The 21,140-nt window shown below is 38.2% G+C and overlaps 2 protein-coding genes across 9 annotated transcripts in view; one reads left to right on the top strand and one right to left on the bottom strand.

Annotated features, from left to right (window-relative positions):
• Nucleotides 1-5,874, bottom strand: part of PFKM (phosphofructokinase, muscle) — a 43,312-nt gene extending 37,438 nt beyond the window's left edge. Inside the window, exons 1-2 of one of the 5 annotated variants that reach the window (XM_082636768.1) lie at nucleotides 5,021-5,076; nucleotides 3,858-3,948 (exon numbers count right to left, since the gene is read on the bottom strand). In XM_082636768.1, the coding sequence (XP_082492894.1) occupies nucleotides 3,858-3,939 (82 nt within the window). In that variant the 5' untranslated portion in view covers nucleotides 3,940-3,948; nucleotides 5,021-5,076. Of the gene's footprint in view, nucleotides 1-1,603; nucleotides 1,715-3,857; nucleotides 4,161-5,020; nucleotides 5,106-5,854 lie in introns of those variants that run through there. The other 4 variants (XM_082636774.1, XM_082636773.1, XM_082636769.1 and 1 more) reach the window with 4 other exon arrangements.
• Nucleotides 5,192-21,140, top strand: part of SENP1 (SUMO specific peptidase 1) — a 58,617-nt gene continuing 42,668 nt past the window's right edge. The window contains exons 1-7 of one of the 4 annotated variants that reach the window (XM_082636778.1): nucleotides 5,192-5,239; nucleotides 5,763-5,872; nucleotides 9,394-9,441; nucleotides 11,351-11,481; nucleotides 12,523-12,604; nucleotides 13,461-13,502; nucleotides 17,697-17,856. In XM_082636778.1, the coding sequence (XP_082492904.1) occupies nucleotides 5,821-5,872; nucleotides 9,394-9,441; nucleotides 11,351-11,481; nucleotides 12,523-12,604; nucleotides 13,461-13,502; nucleotides 17,697-17,856 (515 nt within the window). In that variant the 5' untranslated portion in view covers nucleotides 5,192-5,239; nucleotides 5,763-5,820. The other 3 variants (XM_082636780.1, XM_082636777.1, XM_082636779.1) reach the window with 3 other exon arrangements.

The raw sequence follows: 21,140 nt of genomic DNA, 5'->3' as shown, positions 1-21,140 counted from the left end.
CTCCCTGAGGACAGACCCTGGGCACAAGCATGAAACCACTGTCTGTCTGCGCTGGAGAGTCATCTTTAGCTCTAGTTGGCATAGGATGACCCCTGGAGACACTGCAGCCTCTACTAGCAACAAATATTAAAGTTTCTGACACAGTGCACTGGCTTAAGACAAAGCTTCTTGATTCCAGTCCAGCAGATTCAGCATCACCTGGATCCTTGTCAGAAATGAAAATTCTTGGGCCCTACCTGGAACCTACTGAATCAGAAACTCTGGGGCTGAGACACAGCAATGTGGTTTAACAAGCCCTCCAAGTGATTCAGATGTACAATGAAGTTTGAGAACCACTGTTCTAAGTTGTGGAGGTCTAGGAACACCAGTCACTTGAACAATCAATCTGCATGTCTCAAAGGCCTGGGTGGTTCCTATGGAGTCATTTCTGCCAATGAGGATCAACTTCTTGAGAACGCTAGCTCAAAAAAGAGGTTACAGGTAACAAGATGACCCCTACCGCAGGCTGAAGCACCACATTCAAGTCTTGATAAGGGCAGAGGTAAACAAAGTCTTAGCCGAGGTGTGAAGACTCAAGCTTGGACCAGATACACTTTTTCTTTTCTTAAAGAAGAAAGTTTGGGGGGATATCAGAGAAGACAAATAATCATTATATAAGACAACATCGGGAGTGAGTCTTCTACTGCAGGTCTTCTGCTTCACCTCATCAAGCATAATGTGAAAGGCCTAGCTGTTTAGCAAGTCCAAGGAATATATCTTCAGGCTCTTATACATATTTCCCTGGGTTAACTGAGAGGCAGTTACCAGGGGGCCACCCAGAGTAGGGTGGTCCAAAATGATAAATAAGATCATTTCTATTAACCAGTGGAAGATGAAAAAAAGTGTTCCACAGGTCTACTGGTATCCTTGCATATTTGACTGGAAGAAAAGCATCTTTAAGGCTATTTTCCCACTCAATGATCCTTCCAATTTAGTTGACACTATAAAAAGCCCTGAGAATTTTAGCTTCATGAAAACACAAGTTCCTTGGAGCTGGTCCTGGGAGGTTGGGATTGGGAGCTCAATGTTGAATGGTGACTAGGTTGAGATGAAGGCAGTCTTGATAGAGGCAGAGCTCCCACTGATTTTCCTTTAGCAAGAATACAGGTTCTTACAGCTTACAAGTGGTAAGACCCAGAAGGCATAGGCTCTGTTTTACACTCTGATTACGTGGTATTATTTTCCTTCATTGTACGTGCACCATTCTAATTATCTAGCCACATGTGTGATCATGTGATTACTTCTTCCTCCCACAAGACCATAAACCTCATGAAGGCAGGCAATGTCCTAATTTTCCTTACTTTATTCCCAGTGCCAAGTACAGTGCCTGACATAGTATGTGCTCAACAAGTTTTCTTGGAAGGAACAAAAAGAAGGAGGGAGAGAAGGAGGGGGGTAGAGAGGAAGGAAAAAAAGGAAGGGAAGAGGAGGGAATGAAGGAGAGGAAGTAGGCAGGGAGAAAGGCAGAAAAGGAGGAATGGAGGCCCCAGTGGGGCAAACTGGGAAGATATTTGATTCTCAGTCTCTTAACGGGAGAGTTGAAAGGGTTAAATGTAGCTCTTACCTGAGGCCTCAGTGCTTAAAGCCAGAAGTTGAACATCAAAATTTTGTCCATGGGATAATGCTGAGTTCAAACCACAGAAGCAGTTCCAAATGGGTCATCAGAGCAAAGGGGGTCTGAGGTGAGTATTAAGTATAGAGCAAAATGAGAATGGGAAAAGCAGGGAAGAAGAGGGCAAATAAGAAATAATCTATACAAATTCGGGAAACTGTAGGACAAGTCCACCAGCTGGGCTTATTTCTTTACCTAGCAGCTTTTTATGCATGGGCAAAGCAATGTCTGATTAAAGGGACACAGACCCACACACAGTTGCCATATATAGATATGTATTCTTCCAACAGCTTAATAAATTGGGATTCTTATATACAAACCATTTTCTTGTGAGTCTGGTTAACCCTGGGTACACTAAGGGGACTGAATTAAGTTAGAATGTATGCTATTTCAAAGCTTAGGACTGGATCCTGGACCATGGTGCCCTGCCAACATGCTGGAGTTCAGTGAAATACCTAAGCAGTCAGCTGGCCCCTCCCTTTCCTACATCTCCAAGGCATCCTCTTTTTAAATTCAACATTTTTGAACCAAAGTTATCAAGCTCTTAATTTATTATCTCCCTTCTTGATCGTCAGCTCCTGGGGGAGAGGGAAATCATCTAGTTCATTTTCTCATCTCCTACTGAGTCTAGTACAATGACTTCAAATAGTAAGTGCTCAAAAATTATTGAATAAATATTGTTATATACTTCATAGGTGCTGGGAGTAATTACTCCAATGAATTTGTTAACTTCTTGAGGAAAACCTTTTTAGACCTGAATTCCTTCTGGAAATATAAGGAGTTGGACTAAAGAAACTCTAAGGCATTTCCAAACTGTAAACTACTGGGACAATGACAAGGCTATGTTACAACCTCTCTTATATCACTTCTAGCATATTATTGGGTACATATGGGAACTCAATAAATGTTTGCAGTGAACTGACTCCAATACAGATATATTTAAGTTGAGAAAAAACACAGAAATGTGTTTCTGAAGTTTCATATAAATTGCCTAAGAGTTGGACACTACTTAAAGAGAAATTTGTTATTAAGTGAATTCTGAAGGTGAATATATTTTCATGATATTTGGAATCACTTTGTGATATAATAACTCCTAATTTATTTTTTTAAGTTTCACATTTTTATGTATCAAGGTTCCTAATAATAGGTTAAACCAGATTAGCAGCTTACAGTTATGAGGGAGCCAAATGACTTACTATTGACTAAATCAAGCTATTCTTCATAGAGGGAACTGTCCCTCTTTCTGCAGTTTTACAGATTTCTCTCTCTCTCTCTCTCTCACACACACACACACACAACTTTCTCTCCTGTGTCTTAACTCATATTTTGAATTTAGTTAAGTCTATCCTAATTTAAAATGCTACTCATAAATTTTTCACTTTCCAATACTCCTTTCCACATTCCTCCCCCTTGTTTAACCACATGCCTCACCATTTTTAAAATAGGTATGCCTTCCACGGTGTCTGGATCATCCATAGTATCTAGACTCTTCAAGGCGTCTGTCTCGGGTGGTGGCTTTTGTATGAGCATGCTGCAAGTTGAAGCTTCCCCAGCTGAGAAGCAACATTTCTAGGTCACCCTCAAGGTGGGATTCAGGGAGGGGAGTGCTCTTTATTCTCTTTCACTTTCTCTATGGCTCTCAGTTAGCTTCCCAGGGCATTTTTCGCATAAATCCAGTGACAAATTAGAGAAGTGATGGCTCTTATCAACAACTATCTTACCTCCAAAAGGTTCTACTATTTTGACATAAATGAGGTAAAAGCAGAATACATAACTAGAAACTTTAAGACTGGGGTGGAAGAGAAAGTCATTTTTCTTTGGGACTCTATCTTATAGGTTTTGGAGTGTCAATTCCAATGGCAACAAGGACTCCCACAGATGAATCTGGAAAGGTTGAAATAATTCACAAAGGACAGAGGAATCAACTACCAGCTCATGTGCTATAAATCTGTTCTCCCTCAACTCCCAAGTCCTCCTTAGCTGCCTGGGGCCTATCCCCACACATCAGGCCAAAATCTCACCTGATACTTGTACAAGGAAAAGACAGGACTCAGTCATAAACATTTTATCATAGTGGGGATGGAATAAACCAGGTCAGTTGACTGCTAAAGCCGGCCTCTACACTAGTAAGTCTCATATCCTGTACTGCGATTCCCTGCAAGAGAACCCATTCTGTCACTGGAGTATGATCAGGAGACACTGGTACCTGTTCTCTGAGGAGTCCTGACTAACAGGCGAGACTGAATCACACACATGAAAAATTTCAGATGCAATTCCTCTTTATGCATGGTTGTCTCCTAGAAATAGAGACAGAGTTTAATGCAAATCAACAGATCTGTGGAATGATTAAGATGGACAAAAGTGACATGGACCAGGTATGTTCAATACTAACAGGCCTTAGGACCTGACAGTATAAAATGTCAGCATATGAAGTGATACCTATAATCTACTCTTATACATTTGACAGGGCAAGATATCCTGAACTCAGCAAGCATCTTCTCCAGCAGCTGGGAGTAGCTAAACGGCTGGGGGCCTCCAGCTCAGCCAAGTCTGACCTCAGACTGTGGCTGTCATCTGGGTCTAGACTGCTTACTCAGAAGCATTTCTCCAAGACTTCTAGACAGGGCCTGGGTCCTGAGGCCCGCCAAGCTGAGGGACTTGGTAACAAGTCTAAATGAACAAACACATTTCTTCTCATTATTTTCTCTTAAAAATAAAGATTAAAGGTTAATCAATTCGGTTCCAGGAACAACAACATGGCCATTTAGTTCTTCATAGGGCAGAAATCTGGGTTTGACCCCGGATAGCTTTCCTCACACCTCCTGGAGGAGTGTTTCAAACTCCTCCAGAGTTCTGGAAATTTCTACACGTTTCTAGAGTCCAACCTAAGCCAATCCCAAGCTGCTCCCTGCCCCCTTTTCCCCAACGGCCAATCAAGCATGATGTAGTGCAAAGAGTATAGGGCTGCAAGTTAATAAACTTGTTTACTAGGCCCAGATCTGCCATGTACTTTATAACTTTGGGAAAAGACTTCACATCTCTAAAACTCAGACTGAATGATCGCCAATAACCTTTACAAGCACTGACGTTTTGTGATTCTCAATAAAACATGAATCTAGCCTGAGTTAGATTTAGCTCTCAGGTCAACATCTGTCAAAGTGGCCACAGGTTCCCACACATCGAGGGCCACAGCAAGAAGCTGCCGTGGAAACCAGAGAGTAAGCAAAAACTGCCAGAGCGGAACCAGAAGGCAGCAGGTAAGGGGGCCGAGGGAACAGAGAAAAGCGAAGGACGAAGGGCAAACTAACAGTATTCTAACAACGAGAACGAGAAAAAGCCTAAACTGAAAGAGGAAATTATAACCACAACCTTAGAAGATCCCCTGGCTTCTCAGGCCTCGCCACACTGCGCAGGCGTTGCGCGGGTCCTCGATTCTGCTCTTTGACCTCTCGCCCCACCCCCCCTCCTCCGCTGCCACCGAACAGCTCTTCCGGTCTTGTGGAGGCGGTTCCGGTTCGCGGCGGTTCCCGGGTTTTGCTTTCCGCGCCCGGCCGGAAACCCCTTCGCATAGCAGCCGGTTCCGGTTCGGTGAGTGGCGGCGGGAAGCTGGGGGAGGGGTGAGGATGGAGGGAGCTTGGGCCGGGAGGCAGTGCGGGCCCGGGCCCGGCAGTCTGGGCTGGGCTGGACGGAAGCGGGGACGGCTGTGGGGACGGCGCTTTTTCCTCTGCCCCGCCCCCTGGGACCACCTCCCCTCACCCCTGCTGTCTGCCGGCCGCGATCTGGCCGGTGGCCGTTAGTTACGTTTCCCGAGGCCGTTCCTTGAGGCCTCTTTCTCCGGGGTCGAGGAGAGGCTGTCTCGCTAAGGTCACGGCCGGCCCCATCTCAACACCCAGCCCTACGTGTGAGGAAAAGGCCGGTTGGGATTTCGGGGCTTTCCCGCCAGAGCAGGTCTTCTCTCAGGGGAAAGCTGTTTACACCGGGAAGCTCAGCTTTTCTGTTATGCCTGCTTCACCTCCCGCCTTCCTTGAGACCTGAAAGATATTTCTCGACTACTTCTGCGTCTCACGTAAACATTTCTCCAACTCTTTTTACTCTGTGGTGTCTCCCCGAGATGTGATACCGCTAGTGCCACCACCAGAGAGAAACGTCTGGACCCTCCTGCCCAGGTTATGAAAATCCCCTTAACCACCACCGTTTGCTTACCTGGCTCATCGCCTTCTGGTAATTCCCTTCAACCGTCTCTTTCTTGGGGTCCCCTAACGTGATCTCCCTGGATATATGTCCAGTTTCTCTTGAGCTTGGTGATTTCTGTTTATCGGTGCCTCTGCAGTATTTCCACTATCTTGTTGGCAATAACTTGCTCCTTTATCACTTTCACGTCAGCCTTGTTAAGTCATTTCACCTCACGTTTGGTTCACTTACATTTGGGGTGGTGGTGATTCTTATGAAATTTATATAAAGCCTTTTATAGGCCACTAACTATTTGATTTAGGGTCCCTCTTCCAATTGGATGTTTTTGGATGGAGTAGATCGCATCATCTCCTAAATCTTTACTCTCTATAAAGATAATTTGGGTTAAGGACTCGTGGTGAAAGATAGATTACACTGAATTTGAAATTACAGTTACCGTGAAACCTTAAGCATCTCTTTAAGCATGATCCCTTAACCTTCCAATTTAGTGTTTCCCTTTTTTCCCTCTAGTCCCATTTTGGAAGCCTCATTTGTTTTTATCTTGAGAAGCCTCATTCACACTTACCTAATTCCAATTAATTATCCCAACTGCAAAGATGGTCTTCGTATCACCCATCTGATGACAAATCTAGAGGGAGCAAATGGATTAAAAGACAGGTTCTTCTTCCTCAGGCTGAGGTGATGTAACTCTTGACTGCTGCTTCGGAAGTTTTTCCCTTTCTTTAGCTGACTCCTACACCCCCTACCAATTGCACTAGCTTTATTGTATGGCTGTAAGTATCTGTTGATGCATCTGGTTTCCTCCCGTGGACAGTGAGATTCTCAGCAGCAGGGACCAGTTCTTATTCATCTTTGTATCACCAGTCCCCTGTATGTTATTGGTGCACAGTAAATGTTTGTGTATGAAAGAAAGTGAATCTTTGGTGTTTAAAGTGTTAGAGTCTAATTGGAGAGATTCCTTGTAAAAATATGAAAAACAACAAAAAAATACATAATGATACAGTACAAACTGTCTCATAAACATAATTTCCCAGAGTTCATAGTACGATAGTTCATATGATCACTTCCAAGCCCTTCTCATATCATAAATTGTTCTTACTACATCTTGGTCCTGCATAAAGCTAATTGTACAATGCCTCTCCTCAATATATACTTTCAAAAAACTTCATCATAGCTCTAAACATTCACTTTTATAATCACCTCTTTGCATGTATGTAAACTTATAAATGTTTTACCATACTCATTACATTCTGTTATTGCCAGGACTTTGCCATCTTTTTTTCTTTCTTTCAGATTTCCTATTATCTTGTGTTCAGCTACTTACCTGACTTCACCTGAATACCTGTAACTACTTATGTTCTTTTAGTAAATTAAATGAACAAAGTGAACTAGAAAATGTGTTACTAGAATGCTCTTCTTAGAGGGAAAAAATTCTTATGCTTGAAAGAATTTGGTGGTATCTGAGGTTCCAGGTCCAACATTTCATGTTGAATCTTGGGGTAAAATATTCCTTCTCCCATTGTATTTGCAAAGTAGCAGAAAGGAAGTAGCACACTGAAGAAGCTGGATGTATTTGTATTAAAATGTAAATGTGGGGCTTTAATTCTTAAAATTATAAAAAAAAGTGTGGATTCCCCAGAATTAGCTAGGGATTACTTTTATCTTGCCAATGTGTATGAATCCTTGAATAAGGATATGCTAAAGGATGTGAAATTTTGTGTTGTTTATTGAAAGAACATTTGCTTGGAAGTGAGGATGCCTGGATTTTTGTCTTCCCTTTGCCCCATCTTTGTGATTTCAGGCAAGTCACTTAACCAGTCTGGGCATAATCTCTAACATTCTTTGATTTGCTTGCTTCCCTCTTCACATCTATCTCAGCAATGCAAAGGAAGTTAACATGGGATTGTTCTAATGGGCACCAGGCTTTTAAATTGGCATTCTTCTTAACACAACAAAAAGGACTAGTGATGACTCCTGGCCCATGGGCCCCCAGAGCTGGGGGCGGCTGGGGGACAGGGAGAGAAGAGAGGCAAAGTGTCCTAGGGAACCTTTGGAAGTGCTGAAATGATTGGACAGTAGAAAATGAGCAAATATTTTAAAACTAAACCTGAAAAAAATGTCCCCTCACCCCTCCCCACCCAAGCCAAACAGGTGTGTTATGAAACTTTAAATAAATACTAAAAGGGTAGGTTTGTTAAAAAAAAAAAAAAAAAAAAAAAAGACTAGCAATGACAGTTATGGGATGACCTGAAAGAGTGAAATGTGAAAAAGCCACTGCTAGTTTATTGGTTGATAGGATTTTTTTTTCCCTTAATGGGGGAACCAGGGAATTTGGCTTTATTAAAAAAGAAAGGAGCGGAAAGAATAATCTGTAGAATTACCAGATAGAAACCTTTTAGTAAGTTGAGCATTTGGAAATATATTTGAAGCCTAAACCTAGGGCTTAAATTCTTTGGGAAACCTCCTTGGCAAGACTTAGGTAATCAGATGATTACTCTGCTTAGTCTGTACCTATGCCAGGAAGAGCTCAAGCAGCCTTCCTTTATGTGTGCACTTCGTTATTGGGGCCGTAAAGAATTCCTGTTATCATCATGCAGTTTCCTTAGATTGAAGCTCTGATAGTGCTATGTATTTGGTGAAGTGCTCAATCTTTTTAAAAATATGTGATAAGATTATGACTATATATATGTACCATCTCTAGTCTCCTCCTATTGTAAATCTGCCAAGAAGCCTGTGTCCAAGGGTACATTTATTAACCTAGTTCCACCAGTTAGGCTTTTAACTTCTTTTTCTGGGCAAATTAGATATATCGAGGAAAAAAACAATTTCATGTAGGCAGTTGGTTTGCAACTGTTTGAGTAATGATGGGGGGAAAAGTACTTAGTACAACTGCGAAGTGTTCCTTGATAACTTTTTGTTTGGCTGCTAAGACATATGGAAGAGAAGTCCTAACAGGACTACCACACTATCTGTCACTTGTTTATAAAATGGTTTAGTGGGATGTCCCTAGTGGTCCAGTGGTTAAGACTTCGCCTACCAATGCAGGGGGAACCCTGGTCAGGGAGCTAAGATCTCATGTGCCTCGGGGCCAAAAAACCAAAACATAAAACAGAAGCAATATTGTAACAAATTCAATAAAGACTTTAACAGTGGTCCAAATAAAATAAAATAAAATGGTTTAGCATGAGGTAATAGAAAGAGTAATGGATTGGGAAGAATGTTTAGGTTGTAATTTCAGTGCAGTCATTAACTTTATGATCATATGCAAATTAATCTGCAAAGGGTTGGCTCTCCTAACCTGCTTTGTGCTGTAATCTGTGATTCTATGGGTAGTCCATAATTGCTCTTTAGTATTACACATGTTGCAGAAATGTTTGGAACTACCTCAGGCTAGTTTTAGTTCCCGTTCTCTTCCCATCAGCTTGCCTTACCATGTTATATTTTTCTCCACTAAGAATACAAGTGTCACTTCTGAGTGACTTCCTGTTCTGTAATGACATGAAAGAGATGTTTCAGAATGTAACATTTCTATTTTCTGTCTTCTTTTATAGGACTTTGTATCTTTGCTGAAGTCAGTGATGTGAAAACACCTGACATGGGTAAGACTGACTATGAAGTGGTGTTCAGTCCTTTTAGTTACTCTGATTAGATAAGCTGGAGTGAAAGAATATTTGCATCTTTGTGCTTAATAATATTTTCAATATTTGTGTCTTTGTGCTTAATAATAATTTTAAAGGAGATCTCATCCTTATTATGCAATACAGTATACCAAACCATTTTCTTTTGGTTGGGATATTGTTTACAGCAACATTTTAAAGCATTTTGTCATTCATTGTATTGAAAAAGCTAAATACACAGTAGCAAGCATTTCTGTGTGCAAGGCCTTGTTTTTTAAGTACTTAAAATACCTAATAGAGTAAGTCCCCTACATACAAACCTTCAAGTTGTGAACTTTCTTTTCAAAGATGCGAACGTGCGTTTGCGTGTCCAGTCACGTAAGTTAGTTCACGTGTCTGGTGTACATTGTCACTTGCGTGCATCCTCTACAAGTCTTTGTGCTTTTGTGTACTTTACAGTACAGTACTGTATAGAGTACAGTAGTACGGTGTCTTTATTTCAAGCCCAGGATGTCTGGAAGCAAGCGTAAAAGCAGCAGTAATGTAGGTGGTACTGCTAAGAATCACCAGCCGTCTTATTGCACTGCACTACTGTACTTTTCAAGTTACTGTAAAATTAAAAATGTTTTCTTTATTTTTTGTGTTTGTTTTTTATGTATTATTTGTGTGAAAAGTATTATAAACCTATTATAGTACCGTACTATATAGCCAATTGTGTTAGTTGGGTACCTAGGCTAACTTTGTTGGACTTACAAACAAATTGGACTTAATGGACGTGCCCTCGGAACGGAACTCGTTTGTATGTAGGGGACTTACTTTAGTACCTAGTAGGTTCTATTATTATCTCCATTTTGTTGACTGAGAAACTGAGACACAGAGGTTAAGAAACTTGCCTAGGATCACACAGCTATAACTGGCAGAGCCAGGATTTAAGCTCAGGGACTGGTTCCAGGGTCCTTGTTCTTTAGTACTATTATACTGCCCTCTATGTGATAAATAATTTGATTAAGGTAAAATTTAAATTTCATTTAGCTAGTGGCATTGAGAATTAATTGTGATTGGAACATTTTCTGCTATTCATAGTACTTTATGTCTATAACAGGGAACAGTATGAGGTCAAGACTAGTAGTCAATTTAGGAATAGGTTGAAAAATCTATACAGTTTGATCTTATAACATCCCATATGCTCCTTTTAAGTCCACATTAGTCTTCTCTCTACTGTTTTTTCCTTTTGTTTAGTCTACCTTCTTTCTCCTGGTCATTTGTTTCCCTTTTCTCTCATTGCTGATAGCAGTATAAATCACTGAGTTCCCTTACTCTCACTTGTTCCTGTTCTAACTCCTTTATGGTAACAAAGGTTTCAGAAATGGTAATAAAGTACAGTTCTGCCACAGTATACAGTAACTGAGCTGATATCTGTTAAGAGCTATATGAATAAATCATGCTTTTTGCAGAAAAAATTTTCAAGTGGATTAAATTTTAAAGTACGTTGTTGAGTTGAAACAGGAAATAAACCAGGGTTAAGAGTATTTGCTTTGAATGGTGAAATTTTTTCCCCGTTGTTTTTTTTTTTCTACAGTTAAAATAAAAATTTTCTTTTGGGAAAATTTCATTATTTTTAAAACTTTGAATTAAGCTCTTTTTATTCTTGTACAAGTTTTGAACTATTTAGTAGATGATCTCGATTCCAAATTAACCAATTTCTGCACATGGGCCTGTTTTTTTAACAGTGACATTTTGAGATTTCTTGCCAAGAGTTATGAAGGAGCGGTTTTATTTGACTGTAGAGGTGTTTGGGGGAAATCATTTTTATTAGGTGAAAAGATTGGTTCATAGGAAAGTAGGTATTGAAGAATTATGTGACTTGAACTAATCCGGACTCTTTCCCCAGATGATACTGCTGATAGGCTGAGGATGGATGCTGGAGAAGTAACTTTAGTGAACCACAACTCCATATTTAAAACCCATCTCCTGTCACAAACAGGTTTTCCAGAGGACCAGCTTTCACTTTCTGACCATCAGGTTAGTAATAATTTTCTTTCCTTAATTAATGAATTATTTTGGCTTAAGTTTTCATCTGATAGAGTTTAAATGCCACACTCAAAAGCACAGGAATATATGTAAACTTTTTACAGTCAGTAATGCTAGTATTTGGAATTCTGTTTGATACATTAAAGTTAAATAAGAGCCAGGCTATGTATAAATTCTTGGAGAATGATACCTTTTAGAAACTCTTTATTATTCCTCTGAATATTACAATTACTAATACACAGATCAGCGTTCTTTTAAACTGGTGTCTTAAAATTGCTGAGCGTTAAATGGGGGGAAACTATGAAAATATACAGTACCTCTGAAATTTCTCTGTTCTATAAAGCTTAGTTTCTCAAGGGACCAGCAGCAGCATCACCTGAGACCTTATTAGAAAAGCAGAATCTGAGGCTTTACCCCATACCTACTGAATCAGAATCTGCAGTTTAAAAAAGCTCCAAGGTTTGAGGACTGTTAATAAAGCAGTCTTTCTCAGTAGGAAGCCATTACTAATTAGGATGAGACCATTCCTTGCTGTGTGCGGAATGTTTAGCATCCTTGGGCACTAAATACCTGTAGCATCTGCCCCCAGTAATCATTTTGATAACTGAATATATATCTACACATTTCCAGATTTGTACTGGGGTGCAGCAGCACCTCTGATTAAGAACTGTCCTGTAAAGTTATCAAGAGAATCAAAACCAGGTTGATTTTGTCAGCTGCTTTGATATGTGATACACCTGGCTTTGAGAACAGGATATATTAAATACGTATTACCTTCTAATGAGCATTCTTTGAATTAAGTTGTATAACAGATATTTTGCCTATTTTTCCCCTTGAAGCCTTAATCATTTCATCATGTTTTCCTTTCTTACTAGTATGTAGCTTAATTTATTTATAATATATATAATTATAATTAATTATATTGCATTCTGAAATATGTCATAATCTTGTTTAATTATATATTTTTCCTAGTGTATGTTTTTGTTTTATTGTAAAAAATATGGTTTAAGAAAAAACTTTTGTTTTGTTTAGATTTTACCTTCCAGGCAAGGAAATTTGGACCGATCTTATACTTGTTCTACAAGAAGTGCAGCTTATCCAAATTATTATTCAGGTATGACACATTACTTGGAGTCAAGGCATGTCTACCTTTCAGACTTCTTCCTAGCAAGTTGTTTGTGTTTACTGTCTCTAAAAGTGAAAACATTGTCAAAAGCAAAATGGTATTTTCTCCACTAAAACATCATTTTAATGAGCTCTCTGTGTATGGTTGCTATAATACTTAACAGATCTAGTCTCAACCAGATATTTTTTAAAGGGAGATTTTTTTTTAGAATCCATTCTCCTACTTGTCTATTATGCCCTTGTTAAAAGCAATACAGCTTTGTTTTTGGCTTTTGGGTTTTTTTTTTTTTTTAGATATGTGTATGTGATGTAAAGGTTACTTGTACTGATTTGAAGCACAGAGCTAGCCTATTTGTATTCTGCTTGAAATCATAAATCCTGAAAATTTATTTCTACCCAAGCTTGTCCCTCCATTAGGGCAGGAAATGTTAACTACATGTTTCTGTCTAGCACCTGCCACAGCCATGCTTGCATATTCAAGGGCTTGCCTTTTCAACTTGTGATCCATGACAGAAGTCAGCATTCTCTAGGCTTTTCCTAGCCCCTGGCCTGCCTGACTTTTCATCTGCCCTCTTTCTAAGGTTTGGATTTCCAATGATCTGGCTCTGTCTTGGGGAAACTTAAGAGTTTTTTATTGGTTAGTCTCCTGGCAGTATGACCCAGGAAGATTATAGTGGTCTTCCAAAGTCTTTTCATTCCTCATGCTTTAATCTCCTCACATGACCCAAGTATGGGAATATTAGCCATACCATTGAACCTGTTTCAATGGGATTTTTATAAGGATAAGTTGAGGTAATAAATATGAAATGCAAATAATAATTATTGTTGTTATTTGGCTTCCTCAGGATTCTTTGTCAGCAAGATGAGATCTCCTCCCCTAAAAAGACGTTAGTATGATGCTCTTTTAGATTTATATTATATTTAAATATCATTTAGGTGGGTGGTACTTTACCCTGGGCACTGGATTTCCTCTTCTGGGGTGGGAAATGGTGTCCACATAGTATGTGCATAATTGTATAGAAAAATCAGTTAATTTTTTCAGGAAGTTAACTCTGCCATCATTATTGTTGAAAAGGCCTTTCTGATGAGCAGAGAGCCTGAAATATGGCTTGATAGCTTATTAGTATTGATCATAGGGGAAGGACAGTTGAGTGGATAATATTTTCATTTGAACTCAGGCTGTGTTTGCTTGTAATTTTGTATGCTGGTTTACCATTGGACAGAATATTTGGTTTTTGTTTAAAGTAATTGCTTAATAGTAAACAATCACATATAGAAAATTATACTCAAGATCTCCTGGCTAACACACCTCTTAACCCTGTGGTCTTCTCTGTTTTTTTTATCTGAGTATATATCTATGTACACATTGTATGATTCAAAATATGTGATTTTTTTAGCCCAATATATATATTTTTAATTTTCCATCTGCTTACCTGTTATTATTCTTATTTACCTTTTTCTGTTGACTTCTCATAATCCATGGAATTTATATGCACATTCACAATCCTTTATGTGCAATTCCAAAATCCAAAAAGCTCTGAAAACCAAAAAATATTTTCATAATTTATTTGACATCTAAACCTGACCTGAGCTCAATTCATTACTTAGCAAAAACTACATGAACTGACATTTAACTGTTTATGTTTTGTCTTTTATTTATCTCTGTAAATATGAATATTTACACATTTTACTGTAGATATATCAATATGTTTGATAACAGGGTGCTGCTTCAGGTTATACTTAGAAGTGCTACGTAGTACATACCAGGTTATCTTTGTAAAATCCCCCAAATTTTTAATGTAGAAACACAACTGGATCCAGGGGGCTGTGATTTAGGATAATGGGCCTGTATCTTCATTTCCTTCATTTTCTCTATGGTTTAGGTCCCCTTCACCCTCTCCATTTTCAGCTATTATAAATAACATGACTTAAAATCATTTGTTTTAGCTTTTTTCTTTTAAATTTCAGTGGACCCTTGATATTCACAAAGGATATTTCTGAGATCATCTCAGGTCCCTATATTCTTGACTGTGGTGGTATTTAACCAGAGTGCTGGCTTTCTACTCAGTTACATGACTCTTGAGGGTTGTATTTTTTCTGTTTGTCCTCATGCCACAACTTGATCCCTATATCAAAATTTTATGCCAGAGTTTTTATCTCTCACTTGAAGGCCATTTTTTTTAGGAAAAGAAACAGATTCATAACAGTTACTTTATACATGATAATGACTAGAGAATACCAACAGCAAATAATAAAACCATATTGAAATGGGGTTGCTGAGCTATTAGATTCATTCTCTAAAATACAGCCTGAAGCAGAGGATTCAGATTTATGCCTCTGCCAAGTTTAGCCCCTGACCAAGCAAGCCTATGGTTGCTCACTGACAATCAGAGCTTTCAATCTGTGAATGCCAAGGGTCTGTATACTTTTTTCTTATAATAAAGACTTTAATTCAGATCTTTTTACTGTGTACTTTTTTAACTTTGTTCCTTTGCCACACCCATTCTTGTTCATTACAAGTCCTGCAGAATATTGTCTCTTATCTCCTATTCTTTTCCAATAATTTCCACATTGATTTCTGTGGTCAGTCACCTTGAGACTTACCTCTTGATTGGACTAGATGTGGGTCCCCAGTTTACCTGCCTCAGTCTCCTCATTCTGACTGTACTGGTCTTTGTCTCCTCTCCTACCTTACTATCCTCCTTCACTAAGATGAAAACAAACACAGGAAAAACTCAAACTTCAGAACCTAGAGTCTGGAGCTTCCCATTTATACTTTACTGGATCTGCCTCTCTGTATCAAGCTTTTTAAATATTTGCTTTTTAATCTCAAGATTAGACTGTTAAAAACATTTTTTTTTAATTTAGAAAGCAGAGAAAATGCAACATTTTCACTTTAATAACTTAGTGCTGGTCAGACTTGAAGACCTCTTGATTTTATTAAGAGCACAATTGAAAAGAAAATTAAAACATTTTAAACCTTAAAGAAAAGTAGCTTAAGATGAAAAGAAATGATTTTGCTCATGCTTAGAATCATTGTCAATGTCTTATCTTTGGAAAATATGTTAAATTAGGTTGCCAAATAGGCATTTAGTAGGTAAGGTGAATTAAAGCATCCTGTATTCATAATAACTAAATAAATCTGAAAGTTAACAGGAGCAACTGATGGTTACTTTCATACTAAGTGATTGCCTGACACACTTTTTTTTAAATATAAATTTTCATTATGTCCATAAAATTACTGCCTGTCCTTGTAGAAAATTTGTAGAGAAAAGTAGAAAAATCCCCATCATTCTATCATTGGAACACAGCCAAAGTTAAAATTTTGGTGTATTTCCCTATAGTTCTATGTGTGTGTATGTACACATAAGTAATCTTATTTGTGACATTTGCAATCTGACTTCTTAATGATGACAGAATACTGGGTTAAACTGTCAACTAAAAAAGAATGTGTGCAGCCTCCTGTTGGTCCCTTTCTAGCTTTGCTTGATCCCATCAGCAGTAGAGCACAATTCTGTGATTTCGTTGAGTGGGGATGGAACCACCTTATTCTGGTGAAACAGATTGCCTGATCCTGTGCTTTTCCCTTGAATTTTAAAGCCCAGACCTCTGTCAGATGCCATTGAGCAGGCTACTCTGGTTTATCCTTCGTCTCAAATTTGCATTTTTTGGTAGACTTATTCCTCAAGTAGACATCTCTAGTTAGATCATTCCCTAATCAAATTTTAACAAAAAAAAAAGTATGAGAGAGGAAGATTTCAACTGTTATTACTTTGCTTAAAGATAATGATTTTCTGGTCCTTTAATGAAACTCATTTTCATTAACCTCACATCTCTTATTTTTATAGTAATAGTAATAGATGTCAAGCATAGTTGTTGATTACAAAGGGAAAAGGTTGTAATTCATTTTGAAAGTAAATTTAATTTAATTATTAATGAGGTCATCCACTGGTGCATCAACTGGTACTAATACCACCCCTGACTGCTGCCTTTTTTCCATCTTATTTAGCCTAAATTCTGATAATCCTGATCAGCTTAAAAAAAAAAATCCAATACAATACAAAACTGATACTTTTGTCAGCGGCCAAACTTTTTGGATAGAGTATCAAAAGCTATGTTAAATAGTTTAAGTAACATAAATACGTAATATTGTGCAAAGTTCCATAGTAAAATGCTTTGAAAGAGGATCCTCAAAGTGATGTTGGCATTAGACAAAATTCAGGGAGTAGAGAGTTACATTTTTGTCTTTCTACTGGTGCTCCTCAGTTACATAGCCTAACATCTGAAGTTATTTTGAAGGTGTTGTTTTAAATTGTCCCATCCTGCTGATGGAGAGAGGAGGCTATAAAAATTATTCTACTCCTAGCTGAAACTTTGAAAGATTTTTTTCACCCCAGTTTGTAAGCCACAAGTCAGAAAATTCAAATAATAATTAATCCTCGCTTAGTCTGATTGCAATAGCAAGCATCCGAGTATTGATATGTCTGATGATTATAACATTAAGTGACTGAAGGTTATCATACCAGAACCAAATGCATAATGATGGGTCATTCCTGCCATAAGCCGGCCAGAATAAGCAGCAATTAGGTTATCTCTGCTCTTAGACAGAGCCACTGAGTCGTGAACATGGTAATTAAAACAAGAAAGTGACACCAGCTGCTTATTAAGCAATAACTGTTGTTCATTTGAATTACAATTCTCCTTGGCCCTCCACCTGCTTTCTTACTGGTCTGGCCTACCTTCTTTCAGGCCCAGGCCTGGGAGTGCTTGCAAGATATAGTTGGGGTAAAATGTTGACTTTTGGTGGACACCACGGAGTCACATTGATGCAGATAAGGCACATGGCTGTGGCAGGATTCAGCTCCTTCATCAATTTTCAGGTTAGTATGGCTGAATCAATTATAGTTTGTAGAAGTTCCCTTACTGAAGACTTTACTGGCAGTTGAGACCGGGATCTTTCTTCCATTAGAGACATGGTGATATGCCACATTACTTTGGAATACAATGTTGGACATGGTTGCAGTCATATGGAGAACAAGTATAGGTATTTGTTTGATTTATTCAAACTTTTATTCTTCTAGACAACCCTTCCTCAGACAGTTTTCTTGGCTCAGGAGACCTAAGAACCTTTGGCCAGAGTGCAAATGGCCAGTGGAGAAATTCCACTCCAGCATCAGGTTCAACTTTACAAAAATCAAGAAACAGCCGAAGTCTTTACCTCGAAACCCGAAAGACCTCAAGGTAAGTATTCTGGCTGCTCAGTTCACAAGGTCTTCCTCCAATATAAGGGAAAATGGCTATAAGATAGTTGTTACATTGGCATTTTTAAAAAGTAACACCACTTTTGAACTTTAAACCATAGAGATACGGACAAATTCATTTTGAACTTTCAACTTTTAATTTATTTGGTGCTGGATTTTGGTGACAGCCAAATCTTATAATTAGAGGGAGAGAGTTTTGAGGGAAATCTTGGTGGATATGAGTGTATTGGGACCCTTCAGAATCAATATGGCTATTTTGAACCTTAAAGTGCAAATTGATCAATTTCTGCAACTTCAGTAGCAAAGAAACCAGCATTTTGTAGGCTCTCATGTGAGCAGAGACCTGACTTAAACCAAAGCAACCTTACACCTTAGTCAACTACTTCTATTGTAAAATTAGACTCAGAAAGAACTTGATCATATTTAGCCTAACTTATAAGCCCTGCTTATTCCCTCACCAAACTTCTACTGATTATTAAAGGCAGATGAAGTTTGGGTTAGAAACTTTTCCCTCAAGTACTTTATTATATTAGTAAATATTTCTTTTTTAATATGGTATTTATGACTTCTTAAGTATTACTCTGGTGATGGATTTTAGGCATGTGGGATCATTCAGTTTCCTGCTTAGTCAAAGCTAAGCTTTCTGGTGCTGATTGAAACCAACAAGATGGTTTTTATTTTATGATTATCAGCACATGGACTCTGGAAACATGTGTGAGTACTCCCAGGGATTGTCTTCCCCACTTCTTAATATTTTTAAAAATTACATAAGAATTCATTAACACAGTCACATTGTAAAAGTTAAAACATTGCCAATAAAGCCAAAGATCCCTTGACCACTACTCACAATCTTACTCCCTTCCCCTTCCTGCGTTTCCTTCCAAATCTTTTCCTATGCTTGTTTCTCTTTCACTTTCTCTTGCTTAGATATAGAATGATATATATGCTGTGTAATACTATAAAATGTAAAATATGTTATCTTCATTAAAGATATTCTGTATGCATCATTTGGCAAGTTGCTTTTTTTCCTCAATAATGCCATGCTGTTATTTTTTTAAATAATGTTATTACAGAAACGGTGCGCATGCTTTGTACAAAATCAGAAAATACAGATAAGCACAAATAAACAATAAAAACATCATATTCCCACCAGCCAGAGGTCACCTTTGTAATGTGTTAGTACATGTCCTTCCAGATATTTTTCTGTTTGCACACATTTTTTTCCAAAAATGAGTTCATGTTGTTCATATACTCTTTTGTAATCTTTTTCAGTCAATCATCTTCTCCTTTTCATTCAGTAAATTTTATCTTATACACTGAATAAGTTATATTTAAGTTTTCCTAGTTGACCCCAAAGTATCCTTTACAGCTAGTTTGTCCAAAGCAGTATGCAGTTTAAAATCGCCTCTGGTATTTATCACCCTTAAGTCTCTTACAATCTTGAACAGCACCCCCTTTTTTTATGACATGACTTTTTTCTGCGTAATGTTCCACCTTTTGGATTTGACAAGTTGCTTTCCCGTAGTATCATGATTTTGTCCTCTATCCTCTGTATATTTTATAAACTAGATTTTTGACTTTAATAAAAGCTGATGCTGTGTTACATCATATTAGAAAACCTACAGTCCTATCATTAGTGATGCTGGATTGACCTCTAGATTAGAGTGACAGTGCTCTGGTCCTTAATTGTACAGTTAGGTTTTCTTCCCCCTTGTGACTAGAATGTAATCTAAATGAGGTTACTTTGGCATTTTATGAACGACCAGTTTCAAATCAGCCTAGGAGTTATTAATATCAATTGATAATCCTTAGCTGATAGTAATTTTTTAATTGAGGTATAATTGACATATAACATTATATTAGTTTCGGGTGTGCAGCATAATGGTGCAATATTTGTATATTGATCACCACAATAAGTTTAGTTAACATCCATCACCATACATGGTTACAAAAATTTTTTTTCTTGTGATGAGAACTTTTAAGATCTACTTTCTCATTAACTTTCAAATATGAAATATGGTATTATTAACTATAGTCACCATGCTCTACATTACATCCCCATGACTTGTTTTATCACTGGAAGTTTGTACCTTTTTTTTTTTTTTTTTTTTTTTTTTGCGGTACGCGGGCCTCTCACTGTTGTGGCCTCTCCCGTTGTGGAGCACAGGCTCCAGACGCGCAGGCCCAGTAGCCATGGCTCACGGGCCCAGACGCTCCGCGGCATGTGGGATCCTCCCGGACTGGGGCACGAACCCGCGTCCCCTGCATCGGCAGGCGGACTCTCAACCACTGCGCCACCAGGGAAGCCTAGTTTGTACCTTTTGACCTCCTTTGACCTGATGATAATTTTAGTAGTTAATGAAGTAGCATTTTTCTAATTTTATCATTTCTTTTACACTAATTAATTGGCAGTCTGCTATAAGGGAGAGCTTTTTTCCTCATTGGTTAGGGCTGTTTGGTTACCCTGAAATAGTTTTCCTACTGGGACGGCAGGGTATGTGATTAGATCTTTCTTTTGCATTACCAATTTTCAAAGTAAGTTTTTTTTTTAATCGCCCCTTCATGTGGTTCAAATGAATTTTTCTGTTCTTTTTTCAGTGTCATGGATTCAGTGTGTTTTAATCCACGACTACAATCATTATTCTTTCAATGCTTACATTCTCACAACTTTGGCTAGTGGAAGTTCCTTCAGGCTTATGTCTGTGCCTGACTCAACCTCGTTAGTTGTTGGTAGCACCCTTGCTTTCTGGCATCGCAAGTGCTCTCATACTGTTTCTTTAGGAAGAAGAATCTTTTGCATTAAACACACACACACACTCTAGGAAAAATAAATACAAAAGACATTGTGGGGAATTCATTATATCTTTACCAAGCAAATTATATTGCCCTTGCCATTTTTTCCTAGCCATTATCTACCCATCCTAAGAAAAGAACCGTGTTTCTGAAATTCCAAGTTCTTGCTCCTTTCCCCACTCTAACACACATAGGAAACATTAGAGTTTGAAGAGTCAGAGGGAATAGATGTACTTTTTAATTTTCTTTAGACCTAGTCTGATTTCATTTGGATCAGACCATATGTACTGATTTAAAGAGTTCATTTCAATAAGTTCAGCTTAGTCAGCTATGTACTTTACTCTTCATCCTCAGCAGAAGGAAAGAAAATTAATTATATTGAGCACAAGTACTGTGCTGGGTAATGATATTTGAAAAAGCACATAGAAAAAAACTTTAAATTATTAACCTAACCTTAGAGATAAAACTGGA

The sequence above is a fragment of the Mesoplodon mirus genome (genome assembly GCF_964341445.2).
Source record: "Mesoplodon mirus genome assembly, chromosome: 11".
Lineage (NCBI taxonomy): Eukaryota > Metazoa > Chordata > Mammalia > Artiodactyla > Ziphiidae > Mesoplodon > Mesoplodon mirus.
Note: the sequence above shows the minus strand (reverse complement) of the source record. Positions and strands in the feature narration are given on the sequence as shown.